General features: G+C 32.9%; 2 protein-coding genes across 2 annotated transcripts; one reads left to right on the forward strand and one right to left on the reverse strand.

The window, feature by feature from the left end:
- Positions 1 to 3121: 3121 nt before the first annotated feature.
- On the reverse strand, positions 3122 to 3886 carry LOC128042996 (uncharacterized). The gene is made up of 4 exons (XM_052634774.1): positions 3790 to 3886; positions 3662 to 3705; positions 3500 to 3550; positions 3122 to 3385 (listed from the first exon to the last, which is right to left on the reverse strand). Exons 1-4 carry the CDS (start codon positions 3884 to 3886, stop codon positions 3122 to 3124), a joined length of 456 nt encoding a protein of 151 aa, XP_052490734.1.
- An 8000-nt stretch (positions 3887 to 11886) lies between these two features.
- Positions 11887 to 13015, forward strand: LOC105790842 (RING-H2 finger protein ATL5). The gene has a single exon (XM_012618631.2). The coding sequence runs from the start codon at positions 12021 to 12023 to the stop codon at positions 12759 to 12761; it is 741 nt and encodes a 246-aa protein (XP_012474085.1). The 5' UTR covers positions 11887 to 12020; the 3' UTR covers positions 12762 to 13015.
- The last annotated feature ends 5604 nt before the right edge of the window (positions 13016 to 18619 follow it).

Below are 18619 nucleotides of genomic sequence, written 5' to 3' on the forward strand. Positions count from 1 at the left end.
ATCAATTCGGTAAAGGCTTTAGTTAAATGCAGTAGCTTGTGACTATGATTGAATGATATGTTTATGGCTTGTGTGTCACGCATATGGAATAAGTGTGGAAAGTAAAGAAATGCAAATGAAAATAAAAAAATTATGAAGAGTTAAAGTTATATAAAGTCCTACTAAGCTTGAGATAATATGTAAGTGATACTGTGAATTTATTCACCTTGTGAGTTGATGAATATAACTTCATGAGTACTATGGTATTAATATTGGATTATTCTTGATATGTATAGATTTCATATTTTAAATGAACTAATATAACTAAAGACTACACGAGCTTACTGAGCATCCATTGCTTACGTATTTTTTTATTTACCCTACAGATTATCGAAAGCTCAATTGGGTTGGAAGCTTTTCAGAGATATATCACACTATCCATTGGTTCTATCAGTAATTTTGGATGATTTGATTCTGGTTATAATGGCATGTATGAGTTAATTTGGCCAACGTTGGCTCAGTAATGTTTTGATTTTGGTTGGTTTCAAATATGAATGCTAGATGAAATGAAATGTCTAAAAATTATTTTGGTAATGCTCCGTAACCCTATTCCGGCGGCGGATTCGGGTTAGGGGTGTTACACCAAACCCTAATATTTAACCTTTTCACAATTTGGTCCTAAGATCAATATCTATCAAAATTACTATGTAAAATCATCATACAACAAAAATAAAGTTCTAAATCCATGTTATTTCATAAAAAATATTCAGTATTCATCAATGGTAACTTTCAAAATTTCCAAAAAAATAAAAAAAAACTAATGAAATAGTTAGTTGGACCTAATTGTAAAAGTCTAAAAAACATAAAAATAACAAGAAAAAGGGCAAGAATTAAACTCACATGGAGCTAAAATATAAAAAAAAAAACCAGCTTAAGGAGCTCTCCTTTTGGCTGAATTTTGGAGAAGAAATGTCTAGAAATCAATTGGCCATTTGTTTTATTTTTTCTTAATTTCACCAAATAACCATTTTGTCCCTAATTCACCTTATTTTGTTTCTTTTTCTCTGCTTATGCCGCCTCAACCATCTCCTTTAGGCTAATTTACTCTTTAAGTCCTCCCTATTTACCATTTAAGTCATTTAATCACTATTTCTTTTAATTGACAAGTTTTGCACGTTTTTCAATTTAGTCCTTTTTAATTAATTAACTATCAAAACGTTAAAATTTTCTAACGAAACTTTAATACTACCTTAATGAAACTCCATAAATATTTATAAAAATATTTATGGCTCAGTTTATAGAATCGAGGTCTCGATGCCTCATTTTTTAAACCGCTTGACCAAATAAATCCTTATAAAACATAAATTATGAATACAAAAATCTTTCTAAAATCACATTTGACTCGTAATTTCTAAATAATAAAATTTACGAGCTTACTCGTTAGATTTGGTAGCCTCAAACCACTGTTTCTGACACCACTGAAAATTAGGTTGTTACAACTCCCACCCCTTTAGGAAATTTCGTCCTTGAAATTTGTTACCTGAGAATAGATTCAGATACTATGACCTCATTGATTTTTTGGTTTCCCAGGTAGCTTCTTCAAAACCATGTCGATGCCACAAGAATTTTACTAATGGTACTCGTTTATTCCGCAATTTTACTAATCGTACTACCTGGATGAATATAATACGTGCTATTGTGAGCTTCAGAAAGAATATTATTTCTCAAATCTAAATTATTTGGACCATAAATTCTATTACAATAACGCAACATACCACTATCATCAACACTATACTCTGAACTCTGATTTTCCTGAACCATTTGTCGTTTTAACACCAATTTTGAATCGTCATCTTACAATTCTCAAATTCATTGCAGAAACAAGGGTTTCGTTCTCAATTCTGCTAATACAGAACCATCTTTATTAAAATTTAAATGAGCATTCAACGCTCGAAGTGCAAACAATGATGACTTCCAACTAAATGCATCCGCAACTACATTAGCCATTCTCAGGTGGTAGTTAATAACCAGATCGTAATCTTTTAGTAATTCTAGCCACCGTCTCTGTCTCAGATTCAACTATTTCTGAGTCATCAAGTACAGATTCGACTCTTTCTGAGTCATCAAGTACTTTAGACTTTTGTGATTTGTGAATACATAACATTTCTTGCCATATAAATAATGTCTCCAAATCTTCAAAGCGAATACAATTGCAGCCAATTCAAGATCATGTGTAGGATAATTCTTCTCGTGCGGCTTTAATTGTCGAGAAACATAGGATACTACCTTTCCTGACTGCATCAGTACACAACCCAAACCATTAAGAGATGCATCACTATATACAACATATGATACGCTAGATTCTGGCTGAGTCAAGACTAGAGCTTCTGTCAACATCTTCTTCAGCTGATCAAAACTTTGTTGACACTCATCGGACCAAACAAATTCAACATTTTTTGTAATAATAGGGTCAACGGCGAAGCAATAATCGAAAAGCTTTTGACAAAGCGTCAGTAGTAACTTGCTAGACCCAGAAAACTTCACACTTCTGAAACATTTTTCGGAGTTTTCCAATATGCCACAGCAGAAACTTTACTCAGATCAACTCGAATTCCATTAGCTGATACAATGTAACCCAAAAACCCAACCTTGTGAAGCTAGAATTCACATTTACTAAACTTTGTGTACAACTGCTTTTCTCATATTTCCTCAAATGTTGTGCATGCTCGGATTCTGTCTTGGAATAGATTAGTATATCATCGATAAATACAACCACAAATCTATCCAGATAAGGTTGAAAAATATGATTCATTAAATCCGTAAAAGCAGCAGGAGCATTCGTCAAACCAAATGGCATTACCAAAAACTCATAATGACCGTATCGAGTTTTGAAAGTAGTATTTGGCACATCACACTCTTTAACCTTCAACTAATAATACCTGGATCTAAGTTTTATCTCCGAAAACACCGCTGCACCTTTCAGTTGATCAAATAGATCGTCAATACGTGGCAAAGGGTATTTATTTTTAATTGTGACCTTGTTCAATTGTTTGTAATCTATGCACAGTCTCAAAGAACCGTCTTTCTTTTTCACAAATAAAATAGGTGCACCCTAGGGAGACATGCTCGGTCTGATAAACCCTCAGTCTAATAACTCTTGCAACTGTGCCTTTAACTCTTTTAATTCAACTGGTGTCATATGGTATGGTGTTACTGATATCAGAGTAGTTCCAGGAATCACATCAATTACAAACTCAACTTCACGATCAGGTGGTAAACTCGACAATTCCTCAGAAAATACATCAGCAAACTCACCAACAACCGGTAACTGATCTAGCTTTGATTCTGAACCCCGAGTATCAAAAATATAGGCTAAAAATGCCTTATTACCTTTTCGCATCAATCTCTAAGCAGAAATAGCTAAAATGATTCTAACAATATCTTTCAGATTCTCAGACTCAACTGATATCATCTCTCTTGTCTAACTTTTCAAGTCAATCCATTTCTATTTTCAATTTACCACAACTTCATGTAAAGATAACCAATCCATTCCCAAAATAACATCAAATTCCTAAAAAGGTAACAACACCAAATCAGCAGGGAATTCATAGCCTTTCACTTTCAGTGGACAATTACAACACACTAAATTAACTATTACACTTTAACCCAATGGATTAGTAACTTGAATATCATAATCAATAGATTCAACAGGTAACTTCTTTTCCGCTACTAATGCAGTGCAAATATAGGAATGAGTTTACCCAGGGTCAATCAATACATACATAGTAACATCAAATAGATAGAATGTACCAGCAATTACATATGGAGTAGTGGCTTCCTCTCTAGCTCGAATAGCATAGTTACGTGCAGATGCTCTAGCCTCTGACTGAGCAGCAGTATCTTTCATTCCTAAACGAGCAGTCCCTATGGCACTATTTTGACCCGAACGTCTACTTCTCTGAGAAGTAGCTAATTACTTTTCATTTTTCTCTTCATCCTCTTTTTGCAATTGAGGACAATTTCGGATAAAATGATTAATTGCTCCACATTTGTAACAAGCCCCCACTTTACTTCTACACTCACCAGGGTGCTATTTCCCACAGTATCTGTATTTAGGCTTAGGAGCATTCTGCACACTACCCACACTAACAGCGGGTCTAGTAGTTACCCCAAAAACTTGTTGAATCGTCTTATTTTTATTCGAACGTTCAGGCATTGAGGTAGCTCGACTGAAATCATCTTTATACTTTTTCGCTGGTAATGCTGAAAATGATTTAGAAGAACCTCTTTTGTAAGATTCTCGATTACGTCTATCTCGTTGTATTTTTCTGTTATACACCTCTTCCATCTTCTATGTGAGATCAGACAAAACAACAAATTCTCGTATTTCAGTGCCTCCAATCATCATTTTAATTTCATCATTCAACCCTTCTTCAAACTAGATACACATTTCTTCTTCGGTTGGTACAATTTCCCGAACATATTTACTGAGGTATATAAATTCCCTCTCATACTCAGTTACTAATCTGTTCCCTTGGTGCAACTCAAGGAATTCCCTCTTTTTTTATCTAGATACATTTTGCCGACATATTTCTTTTTAAATTCACTCTAGAAATATTCCCAGGAAATTTTCTCCCTTGGCACTACAACCACTATTGTTGACCACCAGTTATATGCTTCCTCTTTCAATAATGAAACAACACATCTAAGATAATCATCAGGGGAGCAAGTTATTTCTTCAAAAACCCTTATTACATTTTGAAGCCAATACTCAGCCTTAACTAGATCATCCTCTGACCTACCCTGAAATTCTTCAGCCCTATACTTTCTAAGTTTCTTAATCGGAGTACGGTTACTAGATTCAGTCACTAGAGGAGGTGGAGGTGCAACCGGAGGCACTACATGTAGTACAGTAGGGAAAGGAGGTTGCTGAGCCAAATTTTTTCCCTACATAAACTCACTAAACCACTGGTTCATATATCCAAAGAACATGTTTTTAAGTTCTTGCTCTTGAGCTGAAGGGATTGGGACATTACTACTCGTCCCATGTTTAGAGGTCTGTGCTCTACTATTAACTTCATCATTGTCAGCACGTTCTGACCCGTCTGACATCTTTACAATCTATAAGAAATAGAAAGGTTAGATCGGATCATACACATCACACTATCATAGATTTATATGGCATGTATTTCTAAACATTTCACACGCTACGTTTAGTCCAAGAATTGGCTAAATCATAGCTCTGATACCACTAAATGAAACACCCTAACCTTAATTTGTCACCGAAATAGGGTAACAGAGCATTACCGAACTTTTTAGGTCAATTATGAACATTTCATACAATTTAATATATATATTAGAAACTAATCATAATCACTCATATTGTCCCTTATATGAGCTCTCGAGGCCCAAAATGCACATTAGAAACAAATTGGGACTAAACCAGAAACTCGAAATTTTTCACAAAATTTTAAAATTTTCCTAAAGTGCAAGGGACACGCTCCTGTGTTGCTAGGCCATGTGAGCCAAACACGCGTATGTATTAGGCCATGTGGGCATTCGATGCGAGGCACACGGTCGTGTCCCAGCCCGTGTCCATACTCGTGTAACTCTCTGACTTAAGTCACATGGCCAAGCCACACGCCCGTGTGATAGACTGTGTGAAAAATTCTGGGTATTCTATTTCTCAATTTTAAAGATACAGGGGACACACGGCCAGACCACACGCCCGGTGTTAGGCCGTATGTCACACACGGCTGAGCCACACGCCCGTGTCTCTGCCCGCGTAGACGAAAATAGGCCAATTCATGGCCACATTTCTCACCCATATTTGATTTCAACCTAAACACTTCAAATTTCGTACTCATAGGCCATAACAAGACTTTCAATACACTCAACTCAAGCTTTAAGCATGTCATATTATTTCATATATCATAGCATATCAATTTAGTCCTTTTTAATTAATTAACTCTCAAAACGTTAAAATATTCTAATGAAACTTTAATACTACCTTAATGACACTCCATAAATATTTATAAAAATCTTTATGGCTCAATTTATAGAATTAAGGTCTCGATGCCTCATTTTCTAAACCACTTGACCTGATAAATCCTTATAAAACACAAATTACTAATACAAAAATCTTTCTAAAATCACATTTGACTCGTAATTTTTCTAAATAACAAAATTTACAAGCTTACTCGTCGAATTTGGTGGTCTCGAACCACTGTTTCTAACACCACTAAAATTCAAGTTGTTACAACTGGTCAGAGTTGGAATCCAAGTTAATTGGGACAGATTTGATTCATGAAAATGAAGACAAAGTCTGTACTATTCGTGATTTCCTGAACACCGCATCAGATCGTCAGAAATCGTACACAAACTTGAAAAGAAAAGATATAAAATTTTTCGTTGGTGATCGAGCATTTTCAAAAGTTTCACCATGGAAGAAGGTGTTACAGTTCTGCAGAAAAGGAAAACTAAGTTCAAGGTTTATTAGGCTGTATGAGATTATTGAAAGAATCGGTCCTGTAGCTTACAGATTGGCTCTACCTCCTAAACTTGAAAAGATTCACAATGTTTTCCATGTTTCGATGCTGAGATTGTGTATATCAGATCCTTCACATGTGATTTATTCTAGTGAGATTAAATTACAGCTTGGTCTATCGTATTCAAAAGAATTGATAAAGATTGTAGCTCGCGAGGTAAAAGAACTCTGGAATAAACGGGTACCATTAGTAAAAATTTTATGGCATCGGTATGGTATTGAGAAATCTACTTGGGAAACCGGGAAATCAATGAAATTACAATATTCAAACTAACTTTCAGGATAAAGTTTTAAGGACGAAATTCCTTAATGGGAGAGTTGTAACAGCCTGTTTTCCAATGGTGTCAAAAATAGTGGTTTTGAGACAACAATTCTGATGTGTCAGTCCTTAAATCACATTAGAGTCGTGTTAAAATGTGGTTATGAAATTTTAAAAATTCAGATAGTTAATTAAGTAAAAAGGACTAAATCGTAAAAAGTGAAAAGGTCATTTACTATTAGTATATTTGAGTCAAATGGATGGAAAAACATTATTGCATGGTTTTAGATGGCCATTATACCATTGCTAATGCCAGTGGTCGGTTAAACAACTATGTTTTATAATGTTTATGTTTTAAATTATTTAATAAATGTTAAAATAAAATGAATAAAACTTAAAACATAAAAAAGGTATCATCTTCTTTCTTTTTAACCTATTTTCACCGAACCACCATTTTCAAGCTTGAGAAGCTTTAGCTTTGATTATGTCCTTGCATGGTATGTATTTATCACCTGTTTTTAGTAATTTTTATGTTTTTGAGATTGTTATAGCTTAATCTAGCTAACCTAGGGACTAATTCGTGATTTTGTCAAAGTTTTAAAAACTTTCCATTGATGTTTATGATTTTTTTTTTAGTTTTTAACAGTTTAGTTTGAAGCTCGATGATGAATTTAGACTAAATTATAAAGTTCTTTTTGTATAGTTATTATGTTTAAGGATTAAATTAAAAATAAGTTAAATAGGCAAGGTTTTCATGAAAAATTCTAGCATGTGTGGACTATATTTGGGTGTAAATGAATTCGGCATTTAGATATAAGGTTTAATTGTGCAAATAATCTTGTTTTGGTCTTAAGGACCAAATTGATTAATGTGTAAAAGTCTAGGGCAATTGTGAAAAATTGTAAATAGGAAGACATATGTATTAAATTGAATATTTTATGGACTTAAGGCTAATAAATTGAAATAAACTATTTTATAGATCAAGAACCATGAGACAATCAAGGAAAAAAGAAAGTTATTAATTAGTCCCCGAAATTTTACTATCTCTACAATTTAGTCCTGGTAAGTTCTTACGGTAATATTTTTTATATTTTAGTAATATTACTATTAAATTCTATCATTTGATGAAATTGGTTATAAATTGAAATGTGGCAATTGAATTGTTGAGAAAATGATTAAAATGTCAATTGTTATACGATTATGTGAATCGATCCCAGATGAACATAGGATAGGATATAATTAGCATGCCAATAGGTTATATTGTGCGCTGTAGAGGATTGACATATGATGAGATGATGATTTCTGACTTGTTATTATTATCCACCGAATACACCAAAGTTTAGCATTTGTTGCGGACTATTAGGTTATATTTACAGTGATTCCGACGTGTTACCGGAGGTGGATGTAAAGCCTACATGCTTGGCACTTGGTGCCTAGGCGTGTTTCTGAAAAGATGTTAGCCTACAAGCTAGGCACTTGGTGCCAAGGCGTGTTCTCGATTGGTTTGGCTCGTTTGAGCTTTCTAGTGTGTTTCAGGTGATTAACCACATATCTGTATCCGTTATATCGCTTATCGGGCAAATTTATAATGGTAGATGACTTGTTATGGATATATAAATGTTTTCATAATTTTTCGGTATTATCTTGACTTGATAGCGAATGATCTTGTGTGATTGAATGGATTATGCAACTTGTATATATATATATAAACTAACTTGTTGAATGATTGTGGATGACAGGATGGTTATTTATTAATCTTGCTAATGTATAATTGCTATCCTTATAAGGTAAGTTTTATTGTTTTGACCATTGAACTTACTAAGCTCTATTGAAGCTTACTCGTGTCATTTTTCTGTTTCCTTGTAGATAACGTTTTGCGGATCAGGCGATCGGATCAACCTGAATATCACACTACCCAGATATTTATCGGTAGATTTTGATATGTTAACCTTTTGGTTATATGGCATGTAATAGGTGTGTCTTGTATATGTTTGAGATACTTATTACAAATGGTACATATTATACTTGTGTGATGTTGTTTGAGTTGGATTTTAACTTGTGTATATGCCTTTGGTTTTGGTTTGTACATGCTTTTATACATATGTCTTTGGTTATTTGGTACATGACTCATGGAACTGTTTGAAATATGGTAGATTAGGATGTGAATGGATTGAATGAATGGACTTGTGATATTTGAATGCAAGTAGTTTGGTTTGTAAACTGGATTTGGTTTGATAATTGAATGGTGGTGCCAATGAGGGTATATTGGTTAGGCACATAGGTTGAATGTTTTGGTATGTTTTGAGCATGTTTGAATGTGGTTTGAAGGTATAAAAATGGTGGTTTTTGGTTTGTCTTGGTACCTAAGATTTGAATGAAGTTTTGCCTTGTTTAGGAAGTCAATTAACGTGCACACGGCCTAGGACATGGGTTGTCACATTGTCCTGTGCCACACACAATCATACCACACGGTCGTGTGTCATCTTGATTTTAGTGTACGATTTTCCACATGGTATTAAGCTGTTACATGGCTTGGAGACACGGTCGTGTGAACTTATTTCGATTTGTACACGGGCGGGCACACGGGCTGCGACACGGTCATGTAACCAAAATTTCAAATTGTACACGGTTTGGCCACACGACCATGTTCTTGAGCCACACGGTTTGGGCTCTGTCACATGGCCTAGCCACAAGGCCATGTGACCCTTGTTTTCAAAATTTTTTCAAATTTTCCATGTTTTTCTATTTTGTTTAAAATAAGTCCCAGATTGTTTTTAAACTATTTTTAAGGTCTTATAAGCTCGATTTATAGCCTATAAGTGTATATATGTTATGCTCAATATGTGGAATGAAGAATGATAATTAAATTAATGTTTGAATGGTATTGTGACATTATTTGATTAATGTGTGTCGTCATACTCTGTAACCCTAATTCGGTAATGAAGACGGGTTAGGGGTGTTACATTTAATCCTCTCAAGTAATCAGCAAACCTAGGAGTGGATGGCGTGTGGGAACTCAGAATAGGATTCTTTCGATAAACTGGTTTAATTGGACTTTATGTTTAATTTGGACTTTTCGGACTTTTGAACTGTAAATTGTTTTGGACTTTACTTTTGTTTTAGTGTGCTTTTCCGAATTAAGTAGTATTAAATTTATATCTGCAAAATGATTTGATGCAAACTAAACCATGGTTTTCAAAACCTTATAGCTTAATATGTTCCACTGCAAAATGTTATAATCACTTTAATGTTTTCTTGAAATAAAGTAACGATTTTAACAAGAATTTTTCCTAAAACTGGAAAATGATTTATCAATGTGTACATTGTTTTAACCACATGATTTCAAAGTAAATTTATGGGTTTTCAAGCCAGTTAAAGTAACTCCTCAGGATTTGTTCACAACGTCCAAGTCGGTTTAAGGTGTTACACCACAATTGTTTCTTCTTGTCTCCTCCTGTATTATACCTTGTATCAAAAAATTATTTTATATTTTTTTATAATTGCTTGACAAGAAAATATATACATAATTAAATTAACTATAAAGTTCACTTAATTTTTTAAGAAGTAAGAGAAAGTTATTCATATTTAATCACCAAATAGGGAAAAATTAAAAAATAGAGGTCAAAATTAAATTATAATTTTATGATAGCAAAAATATAATTTCACTATTTTAATAGATTATATCTTTATAATTTTAAAAGATTAAATCAAATTTTATATTTTTAAGCGGGGCAGAATATAATTTTATATTTACTAATTTAATAATTTAAAAGTTTTTAAAGAATTTAAAAAAAATCATTTTAGGTACCCGTGCCACAGCTAATTTCACCCCTTGCACCAAACTTGATAGTAATAAGGATTTAAAATATCCAAATTATGTCACTGACTAGTTAACACACCACCTTCGACTTCAGTTAGATATTAATGTTATAGTTTCCCCGTCAAAATGTAAATTGATGGCCACCTACAGTCGCACAAAATTTAATGTTTGCCCTTTCGATACGGTAAAGTTCGCTCCACCGGTAGACATCTTTTTAGACCCTCCAAGCCGTAACTTACCTATTTTGGGAAAAATGGATGGAAATTATGCTACAAGTAAATACAATAGAGTTATAATTTATTTTAAAATAATTAAAAATATTTTTATGAGAATAATTATAATATTAGGTAATAAATTATATTACTATCATCTTAAAAATTAAAATTTTTAAACATCAATAAAATAATGTCACGTCATTAAATTTTAAAAATAATAATTTTTATACACTTATCTATATCTAATATATTCTCCAACTTAATTTTACTCTAATTACATTTCTTAAAATAATTAATTTTAAATTATAAAAAAACATCTTTTTTTACAAATTTTAATCATTTTATTTTTTCATAAGTTAATATTTTTGTGCAACCAATTTTTAAAAATTAGTATTTTTCTGCAATTTTTTCCATGCCATTGATACATAATATTGTTAATTTTTTTACTCTAAACTCCAAACCTTGAACTCGAAGTCTGAACCTTGAATCCCGAGGTTTAAGGTTTGGATTCATAGTTCAAGTTTAAGGGTTTAGAGTTATGAGTAATGAGTTTAGGATTCAGGATTTGAGATTATGGGTTTGAGCTTTAGATTTAGAATTTGATGTTTTAGGTTTTAGATTCAAGATTTTAGATTTTAGATTCAGGGTAAAAAAAATTACTAAAATTATGTGTCAATGACATGAAAAAAATTGTTGAAATGCCATTAAATAATTGAAAAAGGATCGTGAATAATATGGTGGGAATGATCCATAAAATAACTTCTCTATGGATTGAGTGTATAATAATAATTTAATATCTTTAAATTTAATGATGTGACAAAATTTTATTGATGCATACAAATATTAATTATATTATAAACTTTTGTAAAAAATCATAATTGTTACAATTATTGTATAAATTTTAGAATTTGTCACCCGGTGAAAAAAAAATTATTTTATACGATAACTTTTATTGAATTTATTATAATCTTATGTAAAATAAAAACAAAACAAAAAAAATCATAATTGTAACCAACCGTGTATAAATATGATACGAAGACAGAGGCACAGGGCAAACACAAACAAAGGCAAAGCTGAGCTCTGCTATAGCTGATTCAATAATAAAAACTCGTCAGGGTTTTTCTACTTTCTATATAGGAACCTACCTTTTACTTTCCCTCTCCCCCTTCTTATCTCCATAATTTTTCCTTAATTTCTTTCATGGATAGATACATGGATTTACAAGGGAAACACCTTGATTATGCTCTTAATGGCAAAGTAATGCTCTGCACTGGCGTCGTTCTCTTCATTCTATTACTTACCGTACTCTGCTTCCACAGCTACGTGCGTATCCTCTTCCGCGATATCCGTCGCCGTCACATGCGCCGTCGTGCTCAGCGATTGCTCTCTATTTCCACTGCCGGTACTACTTCTTCCACCACCGGTGCTTCCAAGGGTTTGGATTCTTCCGTCATTAGAACGATCCCTACTATTGTTTACACCACTAAAGCTAGTTATTTCCCTCCGCTGGAATGCGCCGTTTGCTTGTCTGAATTCGAGGATGACGAGAAAGCCCGCGTATTGCCTACGTGCAATCACACCTTCCACGTTGACTGTATCGACATGTGGTTTTATAGTCACTCTAACTGTCCAATGTGTAGAGCTCCGATCCAGGCTGTTATTCCGGTCAACCCACCGAAAACATTAGAGCAGACCGCCGCTACAGTATCTGAAACAGCCCTACCATTGCCTCCTGGAGACGATATTGAAGCGAACAGCTTTTTCCCTCCTTCTTCCTCGTCGTCTTCGTCGTCGTCATTGGAGATGGAAAGTTGCCCCATGAAACGACTAGAGCTAGTGGGACTGGGAACTGTTGTGGAGGTCACCATCGGAACTCCATGTGGAATCGGGTTCGGGTTATCGGATCCTGGGTATAAGAAGGATTTGGAGTGTATAGTATAAAACAGTAGAAATTCCAGAAAAATGCAGTTGGATTTTGTAACCCTGTCAAAGCGCTGAAAAAGGAAAGAAACAAGAATTGGTGTTAGCGAAGCAAGAGTTAGGGAAACAGCTGGCGTTTCTGTCTTTACATGTCAGCTAGTTGCCCGATCATGGTTGAAAATTGTCTAATAAGATCTTTTAATTTTAATTAGACTTAAATGACAATTTACCCTCTCAACTAGACATTTTAATTCATGCCGCAAGTTTTTACTTCATTATTTTGATTTTTTCAAGTACAAATCTCAAATCTATATATAAATTTTGATTTAATATGTAATTTAATATATAAATTTTAATTTAATATATTTATATTTATAAAATTTAAATGTATACACATTTTATTTTTAATTCAATCATACATATTTAGAAAATATAAATAAATCAATTTATTTTTATATTAGATAAATATAACTATTTGTGTATACCATATAGAAGTATAAAATGATGTTATTAATATTTAAATATTAATAACTTGTGAGAATCGAATCAAATTAAAATCTATTTATAAAATTATAAATTAAATAAAAATTTATGTATAATTCATCTATTTTCTTAACTAGAAACATCACATTCTAAATTTTTTTTTTAAATTATATAAAAAAACTTCAAACCAAACCCACTAATTTTTTGGGCTAAATTGTAAACATGTCCAATCAATGCCATGGAACATTACCAATACAACTTACCAACAAAATTTTTATTTTAAGCTACCTTAGAATCGGGCTTTAAGGGCTTAATCCTCGAAGTCGAAGATAACTCTAGCATTGGACAAAAAAATGAAATGAAAAAATGAACTTTTGACACTTGATGGAATTTGTGTGATTGCTGAGAGAATTTTGTAAAGTTGATGAGGAAATTTGCTAAATAAGAAATCGTGGTAAAGTTGTAGCGAACCCTAGACTTTTGACACTTGATGGAATTTGTGCGAGTTGGGGTTCTGAACTGGTTCATGAACTAGCCTAGGTTCGTATATGTTTAGCTTTCTATAGATACAAGGTCAGGTTTGCAGGGTACGCTATAGATTCTGTGGAGTCCATTTGTCACACCCCAAATCTTAGAATCCATATTTTGGTTGGCTGACACGGCATCCGTGGGTAATGATCTTGTAAGTTAGTCTATCTAATCAGCAAGATTAGACTGAAATTAGGGCAGAGTTGTCCAACGAATTATTTTGCTGTGATCCGCCATCTGATGAATTTTCATTTTTCTTGTGTTTGGTTAACTCTTGTGTTTGGCAAATTCTCCCAAGCGTGAACACGCTAGTAACGAGTTCTTTTTATGGAAAAGCTAATCACTCGATATTTTAACCTGGGATAAGTGGGTCACGTATTAGTTACGTGTAATTTTACATGACACTTGTAAAGTCTTGATAATGGTGATTAATTAGTAGAATCGTGTGTGCATGAATTACGATTAAGAATACTGCTTAGTGAGACGCGAGTTAAGTTTTTATATATATATAACTGAAGTTCATGAGAAGAGACTCTATTTTGCTTCCTTCTTTTGAATCTTTATTCCTCCCTGAAAAGATTAGAGTGTTATTCATTGCTGAAGGAGAAGCGGTTTGCATAGCTTTTCTAGAATGTACCCTTGTTCAAGCCTATTGAAGGTAAACTCGTGAGCCTTTTAGTTATTTAGGAAACTAAATGATAGTTGGAAACATTTAAATAGGTTTTCTTAGGAAGTTCTTGATTGAAGATATACTTCCCTTTTAATCATTGATGTATGCTGCCGATGCTTTTATTTTTGTGAAAGATTCGACTGTTTTTGTACTTAATAGATATATTTGATTGTTTTTAGCTAAAAAAATGGGAGAAGGCCTGATTGCAAAAGGAAAAGAACCCGTAGGGTAGATAGAGCTTACTCTTAAGTTTTCTGGTGAGTTTCTTTTCACTTGTGTTTAACTAATAAACGTATAAACTCAACTAAATACAGTCTATCTAGGTAAAGTTGTTAAACTTTTAACTGTGTTTAACCTGAAGTAGGTTAGTCTCATAAAATGAAAGTTATAATATATGTTAAGTATTACTGTTGTGTGTTGATGCACGTATATTCTCATGAAATGGAAGATAAGATGTGAACTTAAATGAAAGTGCATGTGTGTTTAAAATGGATATTCCTTCCTTGGTGTACAAGCTCCGCATCTTGAATGGTGGAAAGGTGTTTTGGAGGTAAATCATGGATGTGTGATTGTATTGGAAGAAGTACGGAGATATTGAATTGATATGTGATTTGCCTCTGATATGGCATGTAAATGCAAACTGAGATTAGTGAATGGCCCTGGCCTTGCGAGGGAATACGTATATGTTCGAACTAACAAGGAGGATTTGAGGAGGTTTGGTTAGATAAATGTATACTGGTTCTATGGAGCGATATTGTGAAAATAGCTCTTCGGAGTGTTGATTGGATAATAACCTAACACAAGCAACGGTCCATGTCCTGTTCATGTTTAAGTATGTTTTACGTAAAGTATTACATAAGAGGTTATGATAGGTATCTGCACATAAACTATTGTTAATTTGTCTTACTCTATTAAGGAATTATACCTAAAAATGGATAGTGTCCGCAATGTGTAGTAATAATTTTGCGCTATATATCTACCAATAAATGGGCGAACATGAAATGTCACATTTGCGAGTAAAACTAATTTTAAATTGAACTTGCCTTGTTTATTTTCTCCAATTTCAGGATTTTAGGTTCTCGTGGACCCTTGAAGACTTAGCTAGAAAGCGGATACAATTGTGAATGTTGTGTTTGGTTTTGTAACATGCATATATGTATCGGGGTAGCTTATGGACAAATTAATTGGTTTTTTAAAACGATGTACTGTGAATTTTAAATCTTGTTGTATTCGAGTACTTTACTTTTAGTAAATTAATTTATAAAGGCATTAGCCAAACTTTAAATTCCTAATTATTATTATGTGAACTCTTATTTTATTTTTATTTTTTTGACTTGTTTCAAATTATTGCCTACCTAATAGCAAGCTAATTTATAAAAGCATGCTTACTATTTCAATTAATTTTTTATTAAAATCTCTTTTTTTAAAGAATGTATTAGTTCAAGTTCTTCAGTAACGCTATCGTTAGATGGTATAACCACCAAAATAGAGGGTGTTACACCATTACACAAGGTATAACAAGTGCAACTTTAGAAATTTATTCATAGTTGCCTTTGACAAACCCTTGGAGGGCGGAATTCCAACCATAGAATGATGGAATGTTTGTTGTATATCACTCCTAAGAATGTCATCTTCAACCCTTTTAAATATATTCTAATAAGGAATAAGCTAGAGAATTTTTCGTTTATCTTCTATGAACCATTCCTGCACCAATGAGACTTGTTGTTCCTCTTGGTTGGGTCCTCTGCCCAAGATCAATAATATCTCCTTAGGTCTAGAGGATTTATGTTTGTCGAATTTTGGACCTTATACAATTTTAGAGGTTCTCTCTTAATGAACATAGTCCACATGGGGCAACACCAAATGAGATGGTGGACCTTATTGATATGTTTGGCACAACTATTCTTGTAACACCCCTCACCTATTTTAGACGATTGGTACGAATAGGAGATGCCACTGAAGCATGTTCGAGTGAGAAATCCTAGATTTATTTAAGAATTGAAAGTTTAAAACTTTTCTGTAAAATAATTAAAATATGTTTTAAATAAGATTTAAAGTTTTAAAAACAATTTAAAATCATTTAGGATTTATTCAAAGTTAATCAAAGGTGTACATAACTCAAAACGAGCTCCAAAAGGTCAAAACGACTTGAAACAATGTATTGTTGAAATGGGCGTGATGAGGAACATTTGATGTTGACCGCCTCCTAATGTGCTAACATCGGAAGTGAGAATACTGCTACAAAATATAAGAATTTAGGCGATGTTTGCAACTATATGAGTCAGGTTGTAATATAGTTTGTACAACGAACTATTGAAGGTACTCCTTGTTAGAGTATGCCCAAAGACCAATCATGAAATGATTGTAACCACATACTTGTTTTGCCTTGTTTGTTAATATAAGACATTGTTATTGTTATTTCAATTTCTTTTTCTGTATGTATTGTACAAGCCCAAATATGCCCGGGCCCAAACCAATAAACAAGCCCAAACTAAACCTAATACCCACCTAAGCCCAAACTAAACCCTAGCCCAGAAAACCTAAGAGCGTCCCTAGACATCAGCCGCACGCCCAGCAGCAGTTCTCCTTGCGCTCCGCAGATCACGCCGCTCGCATGCCTCCATCGCAGCACGTCGCTTCCCACGTTGCTGCAGTCGTCGTACACGCATACCTGTCATGAAGACCACGAGCCACGAACAGTAGAGATAACAAGAAATATAGCAAGAAATTAGATAGTTTTGTTATTTTGGTTATTTTTATTTTATTTTAGTTATTTTTATTTTTCTCTAATATTCGGTTATAAAAACCGATTTGAAACACTTTGAAAGAGGGGAGGGAGAAAAATTGAAAGAGATTGAAAAACAGATACAGAAATAGAAAGAAATATTGATATTACAAAGAATATTTCTTTTTCTTGAAGGAGAATTGTGTTTTCATTTTTTTCTCTCATCTATTCTTTTGATTTTTTATTTTGTAAAATAATAATACAAAGAGAAGAAAAGAAACTTACTTGGCTTTGTCGTGTTTCATCCCATCTCCGTCGCGATCGGAGATCGGGATGACGGAGGTCGTGGATCGGCCTAGACCGTGACAATGGCATGGAGAGTGGGTCGAAAAAACCCTAGCAGAGATTTGTTTTTTTTTTTCTGCTGCAAATAGTTTTTTAAAAGAGGAAAAAACTGTTTTAAATTACTTTAGCAAAACGACGCCGTTTGGTTGGGGGAGGATCCGCGCGTCTCCACCCTAAATGGGGAAATTGCGAAGATAGCCCTCCCCCTTTAGCGACATGTTTTAATCAAGTTTTTTCCTTTAAATTTGGCCCTTAAATTATGTTTATTTTTCAATTTGATCCTTCATCGATTTTTTTTCCCTATATATTATTTGGCATTGGATTATCATTACCATATTATTTACTATCATTATTACGGTTATATTTTCTATTCCTATACATACGCATGCTTTCTATATATATATCTTCTAAGCTTTTTACGCATATATTATATATACATACTCTTTCTATTTTTATTTTTACTTTCCTATTTTTTTATATACTTTATACTTTATATATACATATATGTTTTATAACATGTGCATGCTTTTAATATATTTATGTACCCATTTTTAAAAAAATCATTATAAATATTTTATTATATTTTACATATTCTATTATTTTATATATATTGCACCTATATATGTATTTAAATATATACATTGTGAATTTTCATAATTTACCAATACATTCACACATTTTCATCTTTATAAATATGTACATTTGCATACTTTTTTATTTTCACGATGTTCAAATACATACATGCGTTTTTTTAGTTTTTTTATTGATGTGTTCCATTCCATTTTTTTTATATATGTATGCTTATACATATGTGTTGAATATATGCGTACACATGCTTGTAAATTTAATTGTATATTTTACTTGTATATATTTGTAAATATTTATTCATATATGTTTTAAATTAAAGTTTTTGTTTCTTATCATACATTAACTTTTAACATACCTTTTGGGAAATATATTTTGGTTTTGTCAAAGCATTAAAATCATCATATTTTATAAATTTTCAAAATATTTGGCATTCATGATTCTCGAGAAAGATCGTGTCCTAACTTACTAGATTGCGATTATTTTTTCGATGAATTTAGAAAGCCAGATATTCATTTTGCAATAATTACACAAATTTCAAAT

This window comes from Gossypium raimondii, chromosome 8, assembly GCF_025698545.1.
Source record: "Gossypium raimondii isolate GPD5lz chromosome 8, ASM2569854v1, whole genome shotgun sequence".
Taxonomy (NCBI): Eukaryota; Viridiplantae; Streptophyta; class Magnoliopsida; order Malvales; family Malvaceae; genus Gossypium; species Gossypium raimondii.

Coding starts and splice junctions, on each gene's coding strand:
- LOC128042996 (XM_052634774.1), bottom strand. CDS start 3,886: ATGAAAGATACTGCTGCTCAGTCAGAGGCTAGAGCATCTGCACGTAAC. Junction 3,551..3,661: donor CTATTGATTATGATATTCAA/GTTACTAATCCA, acceptor TTACCTTTTTAG/GAATTTGATGTTATTTTGGG. Junction 3,386..3,499: donor TATCTTTACATGAAGTTGTG/GTAAATTGAAAA, acceptor ATTTCTGCTTAG/AGATTGATGCGAAAAGGTAA.
- LOC105790842 (XM_012618631.2), top strand. CDS start 12,021: ATGGATAGATACATGGATTTACAAGGGAAACACCTTGATTATGCTCTT.